This window comes from Pogona vitticeps, chromosome 7 (assembly GCF_051106095.1).
Source record: "Pogona vitticeps strain Pit_001003342236 chromosome 7, PviZW2.1, whole genome shotgun sequence".
NCBI lineage: Eukaryota > Metazoa > Chordata > Lepidosauria > Squamata > Agamidae > Pogona > Pogona vitticeps.
Window position 1 is genome coordinate 15,461,558 of NC_135789.1, and position 24,832 is coordinate 15,486,389.

The window sequence follows — 24,832 nt, forward strand, 5'->3', positions numbered from 1 at the left end:
GACCCCGATTCTGGACTCCTTCCTCTGACAATTAATTTCCCTGTAATACTCATGGCTTCCTCTTAATTTTAATGCTTTTTGTCCAAAAGAATCGCCTGGAACCCACGCCAAGGGGTGTCATGGGGCGGGGGGGGGAACAGAAGACGGCTGCCAGAGGAATCACCGCCTGCACCACCTTCCTGAGTTTCCATGTTCTTTCTCTGCTGTAAAAGAGTGGCTTTCTCAATTTTTTAAATCCACAATGACGAAAATAAACATGGCTTCCCTCTTTTTATTTATTTAATTTTTTTAGCAAGCCCGTCCCATGCGATCGTGCGTGCTCTGCACGCTGTGCGGGCGAGCCGACGAAGCCCACCCAGGAATCACGCCGGAGATCCGCTGTCAGGCCCGATCCATCAGCCCCAGCCTCCGCCTTCATCTTTTCCCCTCGATGAGCTGATTGCTTCTGACGAGCCACGGCTTAGGGAAGAGGGGTCCCCCCCTTTCTGCTTCCCTCCCTGCCCCTTCATGTGCGTTCTGGAGGAGGTAGCGGGGGCACCACCATTTCTCCGTGCAATGGGGGCCATAATGCTTCCTGACAGAATGCCGTGTCAGCTGATCCATCTCCTCCATCTTCCTACACCGCAGGCTCGGGGTGGTGAGAACCGGGGGGGGGGGGGGAATCCAGAAAAGCATTTCTAAGGTGGTTCCAAATTTACGGGAAGATGCGTCAGACGCCGCTGCCAGAGTACATCCCACGTCACGGTCACCACGGCTGCACACGTCGAAAACATGGCCTCCCCATCCTATATTTCGAAATTTTATCTCTTCTGTTCTGGTTTAGGGTTGGATTTTCACCGGCGTTCCGCAACCAGGCAGAGGGTAGGTGCTTCTTGGGGAAGTCCCAAGAACCGGGCCTTTTAAAGATCTTCATATACAGGCCCCCAAAGCCCCCCCCTTAATGGGCACCCCTCGTATCCTGCGACCACCCACCGCTCATTTCGCCCTCCTCACTGAAATATTCATGGCGTCGCCGGAGCAAAAATGGGCCCGTTGCACCGAGGAGCCAATTTTTGTGAATTATTTCACCCGCTTCCTTTTTGACATGGCTTCCTTTTGGGGCAGAGAAAGATCTGGGGGTAAAGCCTCGTGGCACAGTGGTTAAAACACTGTACTGCAGCTAAAACTGTGCTCACGACCTGGGCTTCAAATCCCAGGTAGCCGGCTCAAGGTTGACTCAGCCTTCCATCCTTCCGAGGTCGGTAAAATGAGTACAGGTACCCAGCTTGCTGGGGGGGGGGGCAATGTGTAGCCTGTATAATTAAATTGTAAACTGCCCGGAGAGTGCTTGTAGCGCTATGGGGCGGTATATAAGTCCAATACATAAATAAATAAAGCTATGCACAAAAGACGAGTAGGATGGGGGGGGGGGAACAGTGAGCCTGGAGATGTATGAAGGTCTCTGTGTTAGCATACTGGGCATCCTCTCACAAAAGCAACTGTAACAATTGCACAGATTTTCCTCTTAAATAAAAACAACAGCCTCCGTTCCTTCCTTCTCCCCTGTTTTTTCCCCATTTCAGATTCCAGATGGGCAGCCAACTGTCCCCTCCCCCCCTTTTTTTTTCCTGAGAGAGAAATATCACAGCAGGCTCCAAATCAGGAAACCAAAGTGGACTTCTGAACCAGTAGGTTTCGTTCGGCGGTCACAGCCAAGAGCTGGGTTTTTTTTCCTCTCAGGCCTTGTGCTGGGGAGTTCCACAGACTAACGGTGCGATGCATGTTTTTATCCTTTTTGCTCATCCCTTTGGGAAGGTCTTTGGACGCAGAGCGGGCCATTCTCTCTCTGGAATCTGAAATTCAGGCCAGCCGGCAGGTAGCTTGAAAGCAAGACACGGAGATACCAACATTTTGCATCAGGAAGGGCTCAGATCTGTGCTGCCACATATTCCCAGTCCCAGGTGAGAAAGAGGACTCTTGACGCCCCAGATGCCATGTTGCTTGTTACAGCCACTATGAACCTTTTAATCATCTCCATTGCCAATGGGTGGATCAAACTCCACTTTGGTGTCGCCTTAAACACACCTCTTTTAGGTTGGCATGGCCCGCGTGGATGGCGGTGGTCCCAGATTCCCAGTTTGGTGTCATGGGCAGCGTGATGGGCTTCTGGGACTCAGGAGTTCTGGGTTCGAATCACCCCTCAGCCATGGAAACTCACCAAGGGACAGACAGAACAGGTTAAAACCACTCCTTATATATCTCACTTATCTTGATAGCCCCGTCGGGGTCTCCGTACGTCGGCTCTGACTTGCTGGCGCATAAAATAACAGAGTTGCACCGTGATGCTTCTAGAATCCTTCCAAAACAGACCCCCGTGTGTACCCCACGTCAGCGGCACCATATGAGTCACTTCTCTCCATGGAAGCCCTAGTTTCTTTTCAATCCGATTCCTTACCGGCTTGCCGCTGCTTCTTACTCATCTGTCAGCCTCTGTTTCGTTTGCGATGTGCTTCCATTTCTACACCAGAGAATATTCTAGAAGGAGCAAGCGGGTAACCGGGGGGGGGGGCAGAAAAGAAAGGAGAAAGAAATGTAGACCAAGTCATGACCTCTTTTTAAAACAGATGAATAGTTAGTTGTTGTTGTTTCTTAAATCACATTTATTCTGCTTTCACCTGCATATACGTTGATTGAAGTTTTTATAAAGGAGATCACATACAACAGGGTTCGTTTTTATGGAGAGCCAGAGCCAGGATTAACAAATAAACTCTGTTTTCTTATGAAACCTCTTGGGTGTTTGTTTTTCCTTGTTAATTTGGTTGATTGCAACTGTTTGTATGTTCCTATGTTCAATTTTATTGAAGATACTGTAGTTTAAAAGGAAGATAGAGGGTAAGATTTCCACTGATTTAGCCATAACATATTTAAAATAATTGTGTCTATATGCAGTTTATTTTAAATTTCCTGAGATAACATCAGTTACATTGATACTCTGTTTTTTCTGTAATAAAGCCAGAGAGTTTATTACAGAATAATAATAACATCTGTCCTCTTTCCCATGTTATCCTTATGACAATCCAGTGAGGTAGGGCGGGCTAACAAAGACTTTCTAATTTCTTCACCATCTGAAGTCACAGATATTATTTGTTCTAGAGACTTGGGGCCAAAATTGACTTTACAGAAGGCCCATGAACAGAGCTGAGTGCACATTAATGTTGGACAGCTGTAAATCAGGCAGTCTTCTCTGTTTGAGAAACCGTCCTGTTAAGGAGCCTCCAATCTATAGCCTGAAGACAGATCCCAAAACCAAGCAAGCTGTTTGGAAAAATCCATGAGGCGAGGACAGCTCCTGTTGCGCACTGAGAGGTTTTTCAACTGTTAAGGAATCCCTGCTTCTAACGATGGGCTAACTATAATGTCCACTTCATGTCTCAAGGGTTTTGAAAACTAGACGAATCCACCTTCCGACTTTGGCTGCCTGAGGCTTTGGCCGCCTCGCTTTGCCGAATAGTAGAGCTAGCTCCCAACGGTAGGCCTCAGATCTCTAAAAACACAACACACTCCAGAATTTATTTTGACTTTTTTGGGGGGGTTAACAAGGGAGCAGCCATCTTTTTCTTGCTTGCTCGCTTGCTCTTTCCCATGGATGATCATCTTTTTCAGCTGGCCCCCACAGCTCACAAGGCGAAGGAGGAAGGGAGAGTGGAAGGGGGTGAGCGAGGAAGTGTGTGTGGGGGAAGCGGAAGACATGGCGATGGCGGCTCCCACCCCACCCCCAGACGTCGGAAAGCTCTTTGCTAGCGTCTCAGGCCTAATGGAAAAGTCGTGTCGGATTAGTCCAGCCGCGGTGAAGACCCATCTGCCCGGCTCCCACAGTCGCTGAGGGGTCGGCCCCGGGGAAAGCGTCGGAGGGGGGGCAGCCATGTGGAACGGCAGATCTGGGCCAGTGTGCCAGCGCCGGGCTGCTGAGCTAGGTCGGCACTGCGGAGAACGGCGGTGTCAGCGGTGGGAGGCGAATGCAAGGCTGGGGCGGCTGAGGCAGGGAGAGGAGACCCGAGCCCCAGAAACTCTGGATGATTCTCTCTCTTATTAACCAAATAAAATCCAATCAAACCAAACAATGCTCTTCACATCCCCAGATTTTTCTGCACCAGCTGTTAATTTAATCAACGTGAAAGCACCCTTCTACGTCTGCGCATGTTGCACATCATCATCATCATCATCATGTGGGAGGCATAGGTTTAATTGTTAGGCTAGGACCGAGGGGCCAAGGGTCTGCCGGCGCAGTCCTGTTTAGGGTGACCCTGGACAGGGTTCAGAGGGGACACGAGCAGTTCGTGGAGGCCCTTCCTGCGGCTTCACTTGGGCACACACGCACGCCCAGTCTCGTGCCAGGGAAGGAAAGTAGGCCACGGGGACATGGCGCATCAAAGCGGAAGTACGAACAAGGCTTTGCCAGTGCTGCCACCGAAAAAATGGGTCTGAATTTTCAAGATTTGAGGCTGATGACTTCTCAGCCAGCCAGATGCAGAGATGGTGGGGAAATGATTGACCTGGAGAGAAATCCTTCAAAACCACACCAACCCAAAGCTGTCACTTTTTCCACCTACATCTCTCTCTCTCTGTGTGTTTCTTTCTTCTTCCTTCCTTCCTACACACACACATCTGTCCCTAACATTCTATCTCTATTTAAACTGATCATTATTATTACACTTGAACTTGTTTTATATAGTTTCGGTAAAGACGGTCGCAAACTGATCCATGGGACTCCCCGGAGGAGACCACTCTGATGGGGAGGAACAGAAGGCAGCAGGAAAAGAGAAAGGTCGGAGGCGACAGAGACAGATCCAAGAAAGGAAGCCATGACGTGGAGTTTGCAAGCCTCGAACCGGGCTCTTTGGGATGGGCTCTTTCAAATGCCGCTCTTTCTCAGGATCTCCGGACGTCGGAAAGGAGCAGACGACGCAAAGCGAAACAGAAATAAAAAACACTATGGTCTTGTTTGGGGATATTTCTTTTTTTCTGGTATGTAAACAAATTCAATTTAATAAAAAAATTTTAAAAAGAGAAATAAAAGTCTTGATTCAATGGGAATGAATGCTAATTTTGTAACGCAAAAGCTGTTCGCGAACACCATGAGTCGATCGATAAATCAACCAAGATCGCCGTGTGCTTTGCCTAAACTGGTGCTCCAGCAAGGGGCTGTGTGGTCTAAAGATGAACTGGGATTTTAGGAGGTTAAGATAAGACTGGAGTTCCTGCTGAGCCATGAAACTCACTGCATCTCTCTCTCTCTCTCTCTCTCTCTCTCTCTCAGAGCCAGGGCTACCTCACAAGGCTTTTGTTCTGAGGATAAAGCAGGAGAGGAAAAAGCCCCATGGGGGAGAAAACAGAGACAAAATAGAACTCATGGGAAATGAATGGACAAGGAAGGTGAAGCAGGAATGGATGGAGAAGGCCAGTGGGAAAGACCCTAAAGTGAATGCCCAACGCCTTGGGCAAGTGGGTGAGGAGGAGGATCGATGTTCATAGCCCTGAGCTCAAATCTTGAGCCTCCCCAAGTCCGTACCAAATCTTGGCTAGCTCTCTGGCACCCCTCGGCCCAATGAGTCTGCTTTCTTTGGGGCTAACGAGGGTAAGGAACGGCCACCTAGAACCTGGAACTGGTAAGGGAAGAGTCAGCTCAAGGCCAAAAACTGGACAGCCGAGAGAGGACTCCATCCAACTCCAGTGCTCCTCTACGGCGCACATCTTTTCGTGGCTAAGTTTCTTCCGGTCCAGGAGCGAGCAACGGAAGTCGCACGTCAGGAGCTAGGAAAGAGAGTGGGGGGAGATGCCTGCGGCTGGCTTATAGCCGCACATTCATTCTGCTGACCCAATAACCCAGAAAAATTTTTAAAAGGTCCTCAGGCCCAAGTGGGAAGAGTCCATTTGGGCACACGTGGTGCCTTTTCCTAGTCTGGGATTGGATCCCCCCCCTGCCAGTTGTGTAACTTTTCCCAGCTTCCTCTGGGCTTCACTTGTGTGTGTGTGTGTGTGTGTGTGTGTGTGTGTGTGTGTGTGTGTGTGTGTGTGTGTGTGTGTGTGTTAGGAGAGGGGAGAATATATCACTGGGTTAAGTAACAGCATCACAGGGTGAAGGGGAGAGAGGGCACAGACTGAGGGCGCAACCACATGGGGAAATAAATCGCAATTCGGCTCGCTTGTGAAGCGGACCGGAGCAATGTATTTCCCGGGGATCACACAACCCATGGGGAAATGGGCGTCCGAAGGGTGTAATCAGACAGTAAGAAAAACATAATGTTACTGTGCCAGAAAGGTTTGTTTTAGGTGGTGTGCCTCCCTGAAGGCAACTTATCCGTTTCTACGGGAATCGCTCTAGCTTGCCCCCCCCCCCATGTAGCAGAAAACACACATACACCGGGGGGAAAAAAACCCAGCTTGGGCACAGATTGGGGATGGACTGGTTCGCAATCTCCCGAACGTCGTGTGATCGCTGGGAAATAGCTCACCCCAGATGGCACCATGAGCCGTCTGAAAAACAAGCTGTTTCTCTGTCGGATGCAGCCCCGGAGAGGTAAAGGGACAAAGTAAAGGGGGGCCAGGATTAAAGAGAGAGAAGGAAAGGTGGGCATGGAGGGAGAGGGGAAGAGAACGGCTGAAATACTCGTTCTACCAGGACCCTCTGAATCCGGAGACCAGTGGGATAACAGCAAAAGCTAGTGGGACAGTTATTCTCCCATATTCCTTCTTCCACCTTTGTGGATGAAGCTCTGATGTTCCCACCAGGAAAGAAGGATATGCTGATTTAACTCCACCCAGCTGGAAATTTCCCTCTGGAAACCATGTGTTTGATGTCTATCTTGCCTTGAGGGGATGGGTTCACTGAGCATGCACAGCATGCTTTTTCTCTTCCGGGTGGAACACAGTGACACCATTTTTTAAAAGTTGTGTTTGCAAAGGAAACCGATGGTTTGAGTGGCTGCAGAAGCAAGGAACAGCAGCTCCATGTACCAGGAATAGCCTCAGATATATGGCTCCATGGAAAAAAGCGGTTAAATCCCACAATGATGCATATTAAAAGCAAATATTTTCCCTCCTTGCTTACCCCGAAACATTGTGCACTCCGAGCATGATTGAGTTGCTTGGCTAATTATTTCGCTTCTCCTGAATTACCCAAATTTAAAGTCATTTTCATGCAGTGTTTTATTGGCCTTGAACATTGCACTCTGCAATGAGGTCCATAAAAACAAGAATTACATTCTCCCTTTACAAGACAAATCAAAAGCCAGGCTTCCTTGAGCAGCCTGTTTGTCAACCCAACACCTAATCTAAAGGCCATTTTTCTCTTTGGGCACCACGCTTGCCCGCCCGCTCTCCCTTTTGGCAACTGCCACCCGAGGCAAGTGCCCTGCGCCGCCGAACCGTTGGCATAACTCAAGAGTTATGAATACCCAGCCTCATTGTTTTATTCAGCGGTGGAACAAAGTTACATGTTTCAAGAAGTAACAAGCAGGAATGGCATTACTGGTGCAAAGAATAACGTTAGAGCAGTTACTTTGAGAAGTCACTTTCGGATGGGTTCTTAACACATTTTTAGCAACGTTTGGAGCAGGACCGTTCTGAGTTTCATGCCATTCTCTTCTCTACACCCATCGTTTTTTAAAAAGAAAAAGACGATCACTCACACACACAAAAAGAATCCAGCCGTGTTGCAGGTTATTCGTTTTCTTAACATGATAACTAACCCTGATGATCGTGCGTTACTTTTCAAGCACGGCAACACGTCATGGGAACGGATGTTTTTTCGAACTCGGTGCCCGTTCAGTTCCTAGGTGAAACGTCAAGGCATGAGAGATCTCCTCGCGACCTTGGCCGAAGGTGGGAGATCAACTCTCTCCACCCTGAAAAGTAAGGTCATTCCTCTTGAAAGGCCTGTCCGGGCTCAGCCGATGAAGCCAAGAGCGGATGGTGGAGCTATATATACCCCTAAGCTGCCGCGTGCTGTCTTTCCAGAGGCTTGGCCAAGGAGGAGCTTATAGGAGGCCAAGGATAGGACCCAGGAAGCCTCAATTAGAAAAAAAGAAAAAACCCTTTTACTAGAGCACTGTGTTAAAACCCTGTCCCTTTCACCCCCTCCCTGAAGTAGGATTAACCTGCCCTAAGGTCAGCTTGCAAACCAGCCATCCAGCCATCGTGTGTTGATGTTGCACTGCCTCATAAGTTCTCCAGGTTTTTTTTGGGGGGGGGGGATATGGGTCTATTGGCCGAGGGCAAGCTTTCTCACCCCGGTTGGGCATGGGCTCCCTCTCCATCAGATCCAAGAGCTCCTTTCTATCTATCTATCTATCTATCTATCTATCGATCGATCGATCGATCGATCGATCGATCGATCGATTGTATTTATACCCCGCCTATCTAGTCATTTTGACCACTCTAGGCGGCTTACAACATAAAGGATAACAAGTTCAAGAATTTTTTTTTTCCGGTTTTCGAGACATGTGTCCGTGGTTCGAACCAACCGATCTGTGGAACCCGGCTGCCGAGACGTATCGAGGGTTGGGGACCGGGACCGTGCCCTCGTCCCCCCACCAGCACCATAATCTGGAGGTTGGCAAGTGCTATGAAAATGAATGGCAACACCTCCCAGCCCAATTCACTTTCTCCATCACCACCACCATCATCATCTCGGATCACCACAGTTCTGCCGGTTCTATTCAACTCATGCCCTGGATACAAACCGATCTGTCAATTTTGTGAAGTCAATGCATGTATCGTACAACTCTTGCATCCTTTTTTTTGGGGGGGGGAGGTTATCTCAGACCCCCAGTTTTCCAGGCCTACGGAGTCCGCTGACCCTACTCTGGATTCCCTCCTGACCTTCCTTCCCACCCGTCTCCTACCCCTTAGATTTCAAACCCGACTTCAAAATCGCTTCTCTGTTGCAAAACTCACCACATCCTCTTTAGCGTGGCCCTAACCTGCAAGGCTGTTAGGAAGATAAAAATGGGGCAGGGGACCGGGGTGGATGGGGGGAGGCGGGGACCTTTTTGGGGAGTTCAAACCTCTCTGCCCCACATCCTCCCGTGTTTGTTGACAACTCGCGCATACCTAGTGACCCAGTGTTACATTATATTTTGAAGTGTTTTTTAAAAGACTCCGACTATTTTTGGGCCCTGGTATTAACAGCTCAGTGGGATTAATTCCCCATAATGCCACGCTGAGCCTCTGTTCGGAACATACAGGTAAGAACATTGCGAGTCCGTCAGCGCACATGGAAGGGGGCTGAAAGGGAGGGGGCTGATACAGGGCCAGTCCAAGACTTGTAAATAATGAAGTGTGGGGGGGAAGCCAACGATGCTTGCTAAGCTGTGAACCCCAATGTCCAGGGGTAGCTTGCTAGTTAGAAAAACAGAAAGAAATATTCTATTGTGCGGAAAATCTGTTCTTTCCAAATTAGTCTCACTCTCAACTCGTGAAGACCCCCCCCCCTGCCAATCAGTGGGGTTTCTGGACTGAACATTGAGAGAAGCCCCATTGATTTAATGGGCCTACTGGATTTAGGTAGATTTTTGCCTGGTCTTTCCCATCTCACAGACAGGCAGCGTATCTTCTGTCTGGCATCAATTTGTCCCACAATTTTGTCAACAGGAAGCGAATGGGATGAGACACCTCCCCACCACCCCAAGCCCTGCGAAAGGTTAAATTTTCCCAAGTCTTTCCATTTTCTGAAATTTCAGCGTATCTTTCCTGAGCGTCATGAGAGCTAGAAACTTGAGTTGGGGTTGCGGTGCTTTTCAGGGAAAGAAGGACCAAGTTGCGTAAGATCGCATCTGCTGTCGGTTCAGGGTTTGACATCTTGGGCTGCAGAGCCAAAGGCTGGGAGTTCGAATCCCCCACAGGGCCTCCTTGACTGGATGATCTACAGGGTCCCTTCCAGCTCAGCCATTCTAAGATTATTACTGTCGTGGTTAACAAGAAATGATTTTGGGACTTTAAACAGAGGGACGGTACCTTTTATGTGGATTCTGGGGGAATGGGTTTGGATAACCCAGGTGCCTGTTGCCCTATGGGCCACCAACTGTGGACGATGGGTTATGTCAAGGTCTTTAATCTCTCTTCTCTGGGTTCTTTGACCTTTAAATCAAGGCTGGAGCGGAGAGCCTTCGAAAGAGAGGAGATGCTCCCACGCAGAGCTGCTCCGTGGCCACCCTTTGAGTTGAGGACTGTCCGTGGTCAAAGAGGCCACCTGGCCACCTTTGTAGGAGCGAAAAACATAATCCCTTTGGTGCTTTTCAGGGGAACTCGGTGCTTTCCGAGAGCCAAATTCTGCACCCGAGAGCACACAAGGACCATAACTGGAGGACAAAAAGCAGGCATAAAAGTTGTTTTATAAGCAACTGGGCTACAGGGCCTTCGTCCTTTTCCTCCACCTGCTCCAGACTCCCTTCTCGCCGGAGAGGAGAGCTGCCCTGAATTAGACGGGAGAGAAAGCCTCATAACGCCGAGATGGTAAATTACGTAAGCCGCTAAATAGGCTTATAAACACAAGCTGGTGTTTGCCTGCGTTATGACTGAGCCGAGAGGGAGAGAAAGAGAGGGAGGGAGGGAGGGAGAGAGCCTTGTAAAATTCTGATTATAAACCTTTCTGCCAGTACAGCAAATAAAGCTAAATTTCTCAATCGGGGTCAGCGGCGTCGGTAAAACAGAAGCAATGAAAAAGTCCACTTGGCAGGCCCAAAATGACACTTTTCCCCGGAGGAATTATTCAGGAGAGTCCCAGTTTTAAAGACGTTTCTCAAAAGGACCAGACCTTTTTCTGTCGCTGGTAGAAAGTGGCCCGTTCGGGTGGCCCCCAATGTGGGCATCCCAGAAAAGCCACTTTAAAACAACAACAACAACATGCTGTTTTTTTGGGGGGGATGATCACATCTTTTATGGGTTTTAGAGACTAGCTTTTGGGTTTTGCCAGGTAACCGGCCTCCTACAATGAAACCTGAAACCAAAACATGTAATACAGGGTAAAAATCAGAATTAACTCTAAAAGCCACGAAGGGATGTAAACCCAATGGGCTTTCGTTCAATCACCCCCGGAAGAATGAAAGCTGTCAACTGTGAAAGGGTCAGGTGGCAAAGGGACAGAGATGGCTCAGGCAACAGATTTCAAGGGGCGGCACCCTCAGGAACCAGAAAGAGGGAGGCCGGGACATTGACATTGCCCATCATTCACAGACAGCAGCAGGCACAGGGGTGACCTGGCCCCTCTCCAATCCCCCAGTGTGAGCTGCATCATAGTTCTCAAAAATATTTTCAGTTTTCCATCTGGACCCATCCCTGAGAGGCACAATTTTACCCTAACTCTGTGTCGCTCTTGAACCCTTTCTGTGGGTAGAGCGTGTTCTTCTTGTTGTTGGTGGTGATGATGATGTGCTAGCGGCTCTGCTTGGATAGGGGGGGTCATAAATCCACACCGGGTTTTGTTCCGAACTCTCTTCTGGGAGTCGGGTAAGTCAGCGGACCCTTTTTATAGGGATAAGCCTCAGCACCCCGGACAGCTCCATAAAGTCCATTTTAAAAAACGGGAGCTCTCCTGGGTGCTGAACTTGTTTGTGAGCAAGAGATTGAATGTTTTGCTCCAGCAAAGTTCGAGCTAAAACCCGGAGCTGACTTTCTGTCGGGTGAAATTCACACCACCGGCTTCCACACCTTATTTTGAACATTTCCCTCCTTTATTCCACTCCTTGGAGGTCTTCCTCTTTTTAAAACCTAAGCTTGTCAGAAACCTGAAAAGCTTTGGGGCCAGTTTTGCTTTGCTTGTCTTATAAAACCAAATATTAAAGAGCTTGACTTGAAGCCTCCCGGATCTGGGTGTTATGTTATTTCCCTATGAAGCAAGAAAAGGCTCACTGTATTGGTTCTACTCGGTGCTGTTGGTCACAGACAAACACCCCACCCGGGATCAATGGTGGTTTCTGGGTATTGTAGTCCCAGAGAGATAATCTTTCAAACTGAAGCCCAGAAGGTGGACGTTCTGAGTTTTGTATTGATTTTGGGGAATTGGGGGGAATCATTAAAGCAGGAAAAAAATTTCAGGGTTGGGAGGAAAAGCAGCCAATTCCAAGCTCAACAAAAGCATGGTTAAATTACCCCAAAACTCTCGAAGTGGTGGGGGAGAGACTTGCCCCTTTGATTTTCTTTTTATCTCCCCCCCATCCTGCCCTCCCCACCCCCTTCTTGCTTTTCATCCTTATTTCTTAATTATTACACTAGAGGATTTATCAGAGCTGTGTTTCAGGAGACCGCATTAGAGAAACACATATTGCTTTTGCAAAAATAATAAATTGCAAAAGCTGCCATTTTTTTCTCTGAGCTCATTAGTTATCCAAAATAAAGTCACAGACATTGCTCTCATAGCAGCTAGATAAAAATTGGGTACATACATATGACTCCAAATCCCATAATCCTTCAACCAGCATTACTAGGGGATCATGGACATCATAGTGCCCCCAAGGAAGTGTTTCCCCTTTCCTAAAAGAAACTTAAATTCAGTGTATGTATGACGTTTCTCTCTGTCTGGATCAAATCCCGTATTATGGATAAGGGAAATGTTGTGTTTTCCATCCAGAGATGGGGTTCCTTCAAAGCTCCACGTCCCGTGAATCAATCTCGCAAGGAGAGTCAGTGGCCGAGCACAAAGCTAAAATAAACTAAGTTGCAGCATGAGAAAAATAAAATAAAATAATAAATAAAATAAAATAAAGGTAAGGGGTTAGTTCGTGACAGGGTAAACACGGATGTCTTTTCTCTCATAAGACAGCTCCACGTCCAATGCTGTGTGACTGACTTAAGGCCTCTCTCTCAACTATGCAATCACACCCGCTCACACCCACAAAGTCTTCTCATAAGCCCTCCCTCTCTGCTTTCACCTCTCCTGAGGTCGCCAGCCGACACATACATGGGGTTGTGCTCAAGGACAGTTTTTTCCCCCCGACTATGAGTCTCAGATCTCCTTACCCAGGATGATCAGTGGCCGTGATGGTGGAAGGGAGGAGGGGATTCTGGGCTCCATAGTCTAGGAACATGGCTTCCCCGAGCCCTGGGGTGCCTGCGCGTAAAACCATGCCTACGTGCGCGAGACGCTCTGAGCTCTCCTCCTATCTATAGCCGCCTTTTTCCCTAGGAGGGCTCCTAAGTGGGTAAGGTAGAATCGAAAGGTGAAAGAAGATTAAGGAACCCAAAGCCGAGGAGAGGATTAGCAGCCTGGATCGTAGCCAGCTCGGGCCGTATAATTCCCCCACGGGTAGGCCTGACAAAACGGGCAGCACTCGGAACACATTAGGGAATGAATGCTCCGGCAGGGGACCATCAAGGAGGCCGCTCGCCGCGTCTCTTTGTGAGTCTGCGCTTTGAGCATTGCTTCCGTTCGGTCAGCCAGCTCCCGAGAGGGACAGGAGGATCTTCTGCCATCATCGCCTCGGCCTTGATCCGACAAAGGGCTTGTTCGTCTGGCAGCAGGAAATGCACACCCGAGGGGCTGCCTGTTGCATCTCTGTATGTTTAGCAGTACTCATCTCTCTTTCTTCCAAGTGAGGGCTCGGGCCGAAACACAAAAGCGTGGGCCTCCTGATCCCCTTCTTCCTTTCACAAAACTGGACAGCCCTGCAGAAGAGGTTGCCCGTTGCAACTCTGCGCATTGAGAAGCACCCTTCTTGGCTTCCTCCGGTTAGGACTCATGCAGAGACACATACAGACTGAGTCTGGGCAGCAGAATTTCCTCATTTCCTTTACAGAGTCGCAATGTCCCACAGAAGAGGGTGCCCATGGCAACTCTGCATGATTCGATCCTCTCTCTCGTCTCCTCTCCTAGGCCTGATTCAGAACCCCAGAGTTCTGGCTCGCTGGTGACACTCTCTGTTTGGCTTAGCCACATGTGTCTCCTTTCTTGTCTTCTTTTCCAGGGGAGCCAGGTTCAAAACTAAATTGTAGTTTGTTCTTAGCACATTCCACTAAAGCGGATCAAGGATACCAGCTTACAAATTTGATTTACAACAAAAAGTCCAAGCCCCCCACAAAAGCCCGAAAACTTGCCGCACTCCAACAAACCCTACTTTCATCTCATCATGGTTTCCTTCTTTGGGCAGAACAATAAACCAGGGTTTATTTAACCTAAGAAATGGATGCTGAAGAAGACCCGAATCAGGTGTGTCTGCACTGCAGAGCTACCACCGTTTGGTCCTCTTTTGATTTTCATGGCTCCTTCTTCCAGAATGCTGGGCTTTGTAGTCCAGCAATCTGCTCCCAGCGCTCAGTGCTGCCGAAAAATAACTCGCTCCCCATTAGTTACTTGCTTTTGAAATGCAACAAGGAGAGTGGGAAGGGTTATCATGCGCATGTAATGCATTCATTCTGAATGGTTCTCCATCAGTCGTCTTTCCCGTCAGTGTCCAAGCAGATAAACCAAGACGGACAGCTGTCGAGGCCCCCATCTTTCCCGAAACCCAGCCTTCCCTTTTCCCCCCGTTTTCGTTGACAGCCTTCCCACCCGCTCGCCCACCCACCCTTTCCTCACAAATGTAGGATCTGCCATAGAAAACGCTCCATCTCGTCATGCGCTCTTAATGGCGATTATGCTCAAAGTAGGTCAGTGGGCCAGGGGTGCTAGGAAACCGGCTGTGTGGCTCTATTATGCTTGCCTTTATTTTTCTTCCTGTCGGGCTCAAGCGGGGCTTCTTGACGCTTTCTCCCCCTTCCCACTTCTAACTATCCCTTTCCGCCCCCCGCCCCCCAGAGCCACTTTTCCAACCAGGCCTGTGGAAGCTCGTCGCAAGACCTCCGAGATTCGGGGTTCTCCGAAACTATGGGGGTTGGCCAGCTGAATCCAGAGTTCGAATCCTTCCACTGGGGATTGTGGGAATTGGAGTCCCCACCAGGAACTGGGAGGAAACAAGCAGGCCTTTGAAGGGCCGAAGGGGGCCAAGAATATTCGGCCATTGGGGGTTAACAAAGAGCAGGATGGGCAAAGCATAAAATAAGATATTTGCGTGCAGCAAACCGAACCTGCCCATTTGGAGGGTGTTTTAGCAGTCATTGGTAAAGTTAAATTGTTGTGGACTACAAAGTCCAAAATCCCCTAGCTGACAAGCTGGCTGGGAATTCTGAGAATTGTCGCTCCTCCGAAAAGCAAAGTTTCCCGGCTTTGGCCATTCCGTGCCCTCAAGGAACTTTTAATTTAAGGGCACCCTAAGTAAGGTCGGTGCGGGATGTCTGAGGAGTGGTTTCCCATGGCCACTCCCCAGTGAAATCCCAGAGCCAGTGGATTCGAACCCAGGTCTCGCATCTGAATCGGACACTCTTTCTGCCGTTAGCCCTCAGTCTGGAGGTAGAGATGAAAAATTAACGATTTCCTCCCTCCCAGAACGTAGAGAGAATGACATACCATCTCACTCAGGGGCGAAAATGGTGGCGATATTCTTTAAATCAAGTATCTTTAAATCCAACTCCGACGGGGATGACCGTTGTTCAGGCTCAGCTCTGGCTGTCGATTTCTGGCGGGCAAGACTAGATGACCTTTGAGGTGGACGACACTCTGATTCTTTCGGATGCCCAAACCCATTCTGTGCTTCCAAAGCGAGATGGGGCAAAGCCCTCCTCTCCACAGATAATACTCCGATCCTGTCGCACGCTTCCCGGATCATTAAGGACGGCGAGGAGAACCGGACAGAGAAGGAACTTTCAGACTCATAGAATCAGGAGAAAAAGATGAGAAAAGAGCCATTCATGGGAGAAAAGGGTCAGAGAAACCAAGAGTGACGTCAGGTCTCCTCGTTAAGGCCACTCATCGGGTCCATCCTTCAGCTCCTCTTCTGATTTGAATTAATTCATTTGTTTGTTTTATCTATAGACCGCTTTCTCCCGATCCAAGGCAGCTCACAGTATCCCAAAGAACAGAATTAAAACCATAAGGAGTGAAGCGTTTAAAAAAAAGCACACACACAATGAAACGGTATGCAAATAGAAATACAATTGAATAATAAAAAGCAAGTAAACATTAAACACTATCTTAGCTTTACAAAAGGGCACTTTGGGACTTGATTGTGATTGTTCTAAGCCTGCCGGAAAAGATGGGGCGTGATAGAATTTTGATTCTATGCCTGAATGCACAAAGGTGGTGAGTCCCAATGGCTACAGCAGAAGGGCTGGCATCATCCACCACCCCATCTTCAGGGGTGCGGGGCGCACACCCCCTTTCAGTAACATGTAAGTTTAATGTGCCATCTGTTTCCCCAGAGACACTTTTTCCCTTTGTGGTGAACTTGGGCTTGATTTCATGTGCGTGCATTTTATTTTTTAAAAATCCAGCGTTGCTTTGAAACGGGTTGTTGGACAGGAGGAAAGGAAATCCACCCACCCGGCCATGTTAGAAGCCCCACCTGCATGCCTCTTAGCTTTCTCCCCACCTGCACCCTGTCTACGATCAATACGGACCCTCTGCTAATCATAGTAACAATATTAATAATAATAACGGCAATGATTAATAACAACTGTAGTCGTGCTCTATGCGAGGTTGAGCTGCATTCAGCAAACCGAAGGTCGTCCCTCTCTGTTGTTGTGTTTCCCACCCCCCACCTCCAGAGCGCTGCTGGGCACCCGGAACGAGCGGCACGCATATCTGGAGCAGATGCGTCCGAACCCATCGGATCTCCCGGCCTACTTGAGCGGAAACGTCCTCCTGTCTTCCCCAGAAGAAGACGGAGAGAATGGAGAAAGGGCCGAAGCAAGAGACCATGTCTGGGCAGAGGACTGCTCGGGTCCTGGAGTCAGCAGAATCTGGCACGACAGCCCTGCTTGCGTCGAGCGGCCTCGGAAGTCGTGCACGGTCTCCTCGTGGTCGGGATACTTCTTTTCCCCCAACATGCCTCAAGGGGGTCACCCACTGCCTTCCACTAAGCCTACCCTTCAGATGACTCTGGGGAGCAGGCTGCCTCTTGGTCCTCTGTGCCCCCCCCTCTGGACCGCATCACCCCCAACACCAGCTGCGATTCTAGATTTTTCAAAGCCTGATAGGGCAACGGTGTGATGCTAGTCCTCATGAAGGTGGCCATAGGTTCAGGGGACATGGCGGCACCCAGCACGGACTTAGGGTGGCCATAGATAGATAGATAGATAGATAGATAGATAGATAGATAGATAGATAGATAGATAGATAGATAGATAGATAGATAGATAGATAGATGGATGGATGGATGGATGGATGGATGGATGGATGGATGGATGGATGGATGGATCTTGTAAAATAAAACCCATGGCCCTGAATTTCAGCCCCACAAGTAGTGTACAGTGCAAGCAGAAGTAAACCCACAACTGTTCGTCTGTGGGACTACAAGTCCCATAACTCCCCAGACAGCCCATTGCATTCAGTTCCTTAAGTCGCAAGGGTCGCAGGACGTATTTGTATATTTCGGAGGTGCCATTGATTTTTCCATGTACATAATGGTTCTCCCACCTCTCTCCCACGGCATGAGTGAGAACATGAGTGATGGAGCAATTTAAATATATAATTAATTGCAATGTTCTTTTTTTTAAAAAAAAATTCTATTAAACATGTCAATTAGTAAAAGTCTTAAATAAAAGCACGTTGAAACAATTAGAATATTCGTTTTAAAAGATATCACATGGTTATTTCTCTACCTCCAATTCATTTTTTTTACCTTGTTTGGGTCTTCCAAATTGGGCATTCCTCGCCATCCACCAGGTGGCGCCATTGGGGCTGAGGAGAGGTCTGAAAGAACAGGAAGTAAAGTTGACTCTTCAGTTCAATCTGGTGAAATAAAGCTACTGAAAGGCGCTAGTCCTCATGGAAAGGGGTTGATGGGGGAGAGGAGAGGGGAAACCAAAGCACAATATGACCAATGTTGAACACTTTAAGTCTTCTTGATGCCAACAGGAGAGCTGTGGAAACATGCTCCGAGGCCCGTGTCTCTACTGCTTACTTGATTACAGTATTGCTATCCATTCTAAAGCTGGAAATGCCCCTGGAACAGCTTAGATACCATTTTTAAAATAATAACAAAGATAAAGGACACTGAGCAAGACCATGTCTGCCTATCAATCTACAAAGACACAGCACAAGAGGAAAGGTGGACACGGAGGGAAAAGGAAAACAAACAGGCACAAACTCTCATTTTTTTTCAGTGTCTCTTTGCTTGGTGGAACAGCTCTTTGGTGATATTGTGGAGTCACGTGGAGTGAAATAAAACACCCCATGAATCATTGCCTTGCTTTAGCATCGTCAATTTTCTTCTGATTGTACCTTAAAACCGCATGCTGGATAGAGGTGGCCCACATATACACACCCTGCTTTTTTGGGGAGGGGGGCAACATCACCCCGAAGAAGACCACTGTGATCTCGAAAGCTTGCCGAGACCTTTTATAGTCAGCCTCATGAAGGCAGCCCAGCGGCCCAGATTTCCTCTAAGCCGCCTTCCAGCCGAAACAAACCTTCTTTCTTTAAAAATCATTGCATGTATTCTGTTTTCCTTATACGTGTCGAGACAGACAGATACACGGCGCATGGAAAAACAAGACAGAGAGGAGTTATATCATGCAGGAAACTGGAGGAGAATGACACAGATTTAAAAAAAATAATAATGAAAAAAGCAGGATAAAAAAACAGGAGGCGGAGCTCTGGGCCTGAAGGGGGTGGAGCTTCAGGGTGAAATTGACAGGTGGTAGGCGGGGCTCCGGCCTCAGGACTTGTCATGCGAATTTCCTCATGGTTTTTTTCCCCTTTTTTTGCAATCAGGCTGTGGCAGAAAGTAGGTTAACAGTACTGGAGAAGTGCTTGGCAGAGGAAGAGAGAGAGAGAGAGAAAGAGAGAGAGAGGAGGAGAAAGAAGGGATTTTTTTTAAAGGGGGGAAGTGTGGAGAGAGAAAGATCAGAAGGAAGAAACGACAAGTCTATTATTTACTAATAAAAGCCAACTGCCAAGAAGAGGAGACGGGGCGGTTGCAAAACAAGGAGCCAAGAGGAGAGATCCCAAACTGGACACTTTTAGGATCTCTCCGTATCCTATAGCGATTTCTTCTGTCTTTTCTCCTTGTCCCTGAGGAGTGGCGGCCCCGAATTTTTCATGTGATTCCCAGAAGAGAAATAAAAGAAGTCCAGTGAAAATGAGGGGTAAGTAGACATTGGAAATGTGGTTCTTTCTTTTTCTTTTCCCTTCTTCCCCTCCTTGAGGAGAAATGGAGACTTGATAAGTGCGATCAGGGCATGATCTGGCTTCCTTCGTCCTCCCCAAAAATTTGTGTTTTTGCTCAATATTCGAAATTTGTTCCCATGGGGGAGAGGATACTGACTGTCACACCAGGAAACTAGGGAGGACGACTAGCATGTAAAAATCCCGCTATGCCAGGGGAAAGGGGTATACAGTGTTGAGCCTGCAAAGCTGGGATTACTCAGAAGTAGGTGACATTATAGTCAATGGGGCTTGCTCTCTCGTCTGTCTGTCATGAGCAGAGCTGCCGGCTTAGAAATGCTTCATTTCAGGGGTGTTTTGGGGGGGCTCTGCGTGGTCTCCTTGAAATACCGTGTCTATTTCCTTTCCAGCTTTCACTAAAGCTCATTCTTTCCGGCTGAGCTCCTTGAAAAATAAGATTTGAAAAGTAGAGAGTCTTGCCAGCATGATTTGTCCGGGAAAAATGTGCTTTCTCGACGGGTTTGCGCCTTCAGTTCTCTTCTTGCTCTTAAAAAAAATCGAAGGAAAAAGAACCCCAACAAACCCCAAACCCTCACACACAAAAATTAAATATTTATGCTGGTTGGTAAGAAAAAGGAGAACCCACCAAAAGGAAGAGGGGGCACTGTTGCCGCCCTCCCTGCTGTGCTATTAATTATTGCAATGATTACGTTATTATTCCAAACAGCGGTGATTTGAGCGGAAGGGATGAAGCGAACCCCAAACTCGTAAAGGAATGAAGGTTTTTCCTGGTGGACCCAAATTACATGTTTGCTGAGGTGTCCCCCAGGAAAATTTGACAAAAAGACCACAACTTGAAGAGATCCGACTTCCATCCGCAAATATGTGTGGGTTTATATATTTATATTTCTCTCCAATAGGGTTTTCAAGAAAAAAACAAACAGCTTATTATAGGACCAGCTGCAATGCTAAAAAACAGAATCAGCCGTGCTGACCACAGTGAGGTCTGGGGCTTAAGAAATGTGTATAAGATTGCGGGATCCATATTTCCCTCCCTTCACAAAATTCGCACTGGGTTGTCAGCCTCCATAGAATTTGAGGGGTTCCCGAATTGAGAATTTCAGCCAGCCTTTGCAAAGTACAAACTGCATAGGAATGGGGGTGGAGTCATCTGATCCCCTTTATTTTCATGTGGATGCCCAAGAACAAAAATACGACCCATAATTTCCAGATTTTTTAAAAAAGAGAAGTTCCCAGCAGTGGCTTTTTAATTGGTGTGGATCATGTACTCTGCACATGCTTGGGTGAACTCTTCCTAAAGGCAGCTACTCTGGCATCATTTCCCCCTTAGCAAAGAAAACCGATTTATTCTGTTCTATTCCATATTTTTATGGGTTTCTTTCCCTTCCCTGTGGCTCCTGCCACGAATGGGCGAATGGCAACGAACAGGTTTTTTTTTCCGCTCAAAATCATGGCTAGGTGTGGTCTTCTTCTCGAGTGGGTGGGGTCGTCATTGGGCACAATTTTCCCCTTGACTGATCGAACATGGAAACGAAGATTTTAAAAGGAGGGGGGAGAGGATGAGAGAGAAAGAAAAATTCACCAGCAAGACAAGAGAGGGGTGAAAAGGGACTTATTTGGGGAAATATTTCCTAGCAAACACGATTGGTTAAAAATTTGAGTTGTTTTACTTCTAATGCACTGTGTGCGTGTAAATTTCCACGTATGTATTTGGAACCGGCCTTCAGTCCACGAGATGGCCCTTGCGGTGGGTGTGTGCGATTTGCACAACCGGGGATAAATTACGCAGGAAGAAGTGGGGTGTTTGAGGGGGAGTGCTATGGGGTGAGTGCGCCATTGAATCCCAAACCCCAAAGCTGTGTTACCCAATGGAACCAGCTCTCGAATGGCTGGCATGAACATTCGGGCATCTCGAAATGACTTGGGGGGGGGAAACACCCAAATCGGCTGATTTGATGTGAACCGTTTGACCGGTTTCCTTGGGGGGATTTTTGGATCTGGGACATTCTCGGTCAGGGTGATCTTTGGCCAGGCAGCTTCTCCTCCGTATGGCACACCCCTTTCCCTCACTTTGATTTGGGTCCCGTCCCGACTCGTGAATCAGGCGAGCCTCCCTTGATCCCGTGTTTCGTGGTGTGTCACCCTGTGTACATTCCACCCCCCTGTTCCTGTCATCGGCTGACCCAATTTTTAAAGGGTCATGACCTCCATAGAGGTTAAGATCGCCCAAAAACCTGTTTTGCAGGAGATCAGAAAGGCTATGACTTGGAATATAGACATGTCTTTTCCTCTCCGTCTTTGTTATCCATCAAGGCCACATCCCCCCGCCCCTTTACGGAAAGGAAGACCTTTTGAGTGTCCTTGGTTTACTTCTGAGAAAAAGGGCTTAGGAGTGGAATTCACCTCAAAACTGGGGTTGGAAAAGTAACTCTTTTGGACTGGCTGGGAAGATTTGGGCCATCGTGGTTTACAAAAGAAGCTGTTTGGGAGGCCAGGGTGGAAGCTTCGCAAACAACGTCCACGTTCTGGGTCTCCAAGGGCTTGTTCGGCGGCCGAAGGTTTCTGTGCAATCTGAAAGCTTGCGCCTCACGGTGGTGGAAACCGAAAAGGCCTTTCACAATATAGTGAAAGAGTGTGGTGGTGGCTGCTGTTACATACTGTTGTTTTGTTTAGTCTTGCTGCTTTGAAGATACACCTCCACCGGGGTTGTTGGTGGGGGAAGATAAGGAAGAATTCGGGCACGAAGAGGAGATCTGTGTGAACTGGCAGCTGGTGTGCTTTTCTGCCAAACACACACATCCTCTGCACCTTCAAAAGATGTTTTTAATCTTTCTCTGCCCCTCCTTGAATGTGAACCTACATCCATTTTTAACCTACGCTTTGTCTTGGTTTTCTATTATGGTCAGAGGGGTCTCTCTCATGCGTTGTGTGTCACTGTGCCTGTGGGTTTTGTTATGACACAAAACGAGGCCACTTCTGTGCATCTTGTGAACCCACACACACCTGCCTACGTCTTCAACAGCCAGCCCCTCGGGTCTGGTGTCATCTCGAGCCCCGAACGCTCCGCCATGTTTTCTCAGCGGCGGCCATTTTGAGGTGCTTGCCTGGCTGTGCTACAGCACGAAGCGTTCGAACATGGCTGCGGTGAAGCCAAGAAGTGGGGGGGGGTTGTGGGGGGTTGTTGCTGGAGCGCAGGGGGCGGGATCCGGTCCTGGGAAGGGGCAGGAGGGGAGAAATGGATGGGCGGATGGAAGACTCTTAGAAGGGTTCACAGGGAAGAGAAAATGCAGGACTCGGGGGGGAAAAGCTGGCGCTCACGTCAGTCAGTTGAGCCGAGGGGGTTCGGACCGCAAGGAGGAGCGGAACTGGACTTTGACCATGTGTGCATTAATACCGTGCTGGTGATTTGAGGGAGGTGGAAACGTGTGTGTGTGTGTCAAAACATGCACGGAGCATCCAGCACTATTTCCCCGTGACATGTCCCATGTATATACCTTTATGGTTTCATGGATGATTCCGCGGCACATGGTGCCACGTGGTTTCTCCATTCTACCCTGCGGGCCTTCATCCTGAAACTCAAAATCCTGGGTTTGTTTTGTTTTTAAAGTACAGACAAACCACAATCATGCCTTCTTCCAATCCCTCTGTTATGGCTGCAAAGGCAGTCGAAGGAACAGCCGTTCGGCCTTTTTTTCTCTCGGGCCCCCTTTTTCTTGCATCCGAATGACATTGTCTTGGCCCGGGCGATGCGGTTTCTTCCCCCCCCCCACTTCTGTCATTGTTCAGATGTTGTACTCCTTGGCACGTGGAAAGAGTGCCTCTGAGCATGTCAGTGACAGGTGCCTGGGTCTTCACGAGCAGGATCATACCAACGGGTGTTTTCATCTCTTGAAAAATTTGGAGTTGATTTTGAGATTTTCAGGAAAAAGTCTTCTTCTGTAGGAGAATGACAAGAGTTCCGGTCATGCCATTCTGGAATCGTCAAGTCAACGCATCTGGAAATCCTCCTGGGCTTACGATGGGTCTGTTCTCATGGAGGCTCAAAACTGGAGTTAGGCCACTCGACTAGGGATGATGGAGGTTGTAGTCCAGCGGGAAAGGGAGACGGAGAGAGGATGCAGAGAGGGTGACCGGCCACCCACAGCGTTTTGCGGTGGAAAAAACAAACCTGGATCTTCCGAGCCTTGCCCTTCCCAGCACACACCATGCTCTTTCCTGGCCCCATTTTCTCATACAAGCACAAAATTTGCCCGTGGGACTTACTGCCCTAAGAAGCAGCAGCAGCAGCAGCAGCTGCTGACTGTGACGATGGGAGGAAAAGGAGGACACAAATGGGTGGGCAGAGGGAACGGCCAGTGGGGTCCCTTAGGCACAAGGGCTGGGTGGAACCTCCAGCTGCGGGAGCAGTTAACCACTGCCTGAAGCATTGGCAGGGTGGACATTCCTGGCCCACTCCAAGAAATAGATGAACTCATGTTTGCCAGAGGTGAGAGCCCACCATTTGAAAATACCCGGGCCTCTTGCTTTTCCGAATCCTCCACTTGTCCTCCATCTGCCATCCGCCTGGGGCCCCTCCAGATCTCTGGCCGGGGAACCTCTCCCACCCTCTCCTGGCCTCTAAACCTGCCAGTTGGGGCAGATCATTGAATCCCCCTCGAAGCAGGGTGGTTCAGGGCCCGTGCCTCGCCATAACCTCCTCGCACGCAAACATCTCTGCCGGATTGAAGGAAAAACATTTTCTGGAGAATCTCGTAACCGGGTTTTCTCCCTCTCTGCTTTGTGTTTCGGTGGAAACCTCCATAGACGCTCGGAAATGAAACATCTGCTCTAGACGTTTTAATTTCCTTCTCAACTTTCCTCTTGCTGTTTTCCCCTGCCTTTTTCTTTCTCCCCAAAAACTCTCCTCTCCCCCCACTTCTTGTGGCTTTGCTTGGGGGGGGGGCTCCTTCTTTGCATGTTTTTGCCCAGGCGAGATCGCTGGGTTACGTAGATGGCAAGTATTAAACACTGCCCCAGTAACCTAGATTTATCCGGGGAAAGGGGGGGCAGAGAGGAAGGGAGGGCGGTGGGGAAGAATCGGAAACCCAGAACCGGCTGGAGAGAGTGAGAGAAGCGAGGCGGAGCCAGCACAGAAATATCATGTCTCGCTATTTTATGTACATGGCGGATGGAGTCCTGGCTGGTCTGATTCGCCTTTGCCGAATTTTTGTTCAAGAGTTTGCACAAAGTTTCTCGAAACCAAACAGCAACCAATCATAGTAATAGTCATCATCATAGTAAAACTATAATCATAATAAGGAGAAGAGGATCTGTTCTCGATCCTCCCAGAGGGCAGGGCACATGATCATGGGCTCAAGCAACAGGAAGCCAGATTTGGGCTGAGTATCGGGGGGGGGGGGAAACTTCTGAACTGTTAGAGCGGTATGACGACGGGACCCATGACCTCGGGAGGGAGTGAGCACTACAACGCTGGACGCAGTCAAAAAAGAATTGGACAATCAACTGTCCGATCTGCTTGGATTTGGCTTGAGCAGGAGGTTGGACTTGATGGCCTTAGTGACCCATCTAACTCCATGAGTCTAGGATTCGAAATATCGTGTTCTGTGTTTAATAATTATTTTTAGTGTTTCTTGGGTT

At 48.6% G+C, this 24,832-nt stretch overlaps 2 protein-coding genes across 2 annotated transcripts in view; one reads left to right on the top strand and one right to left on the bottom strand.

Moving 5' to 3' along the window:
• The window catches only part of MOB3A (MOB kinase activator 3A), a 337,768-nt gene that overhangs the window by 172,886 nt on the left and 140,050 nt on the right, over window positions 1–24,832 (bottom strand). The window lies entirely within an intron of this gene.
• The window catches only part of LOC110072446 (nuclear receptor ROR-beta), a 28,449-nt gene continuing 20,223 nt past the window's right edge, over window positions 16,607–24,832 (top strand). The window contains exon 1 of the mRNA XM_020780805.3: window positions 16,607–19,155. Within this exon, the coding sequence (XP_020636464.3) occupies window positions 19,149–19,155 (7 nt within the window). The 5' untranslated portion in view covers window positions 16,607–19,148. The remainder of the gene's footprint in view (window positions 19,156–24,832) is intronic.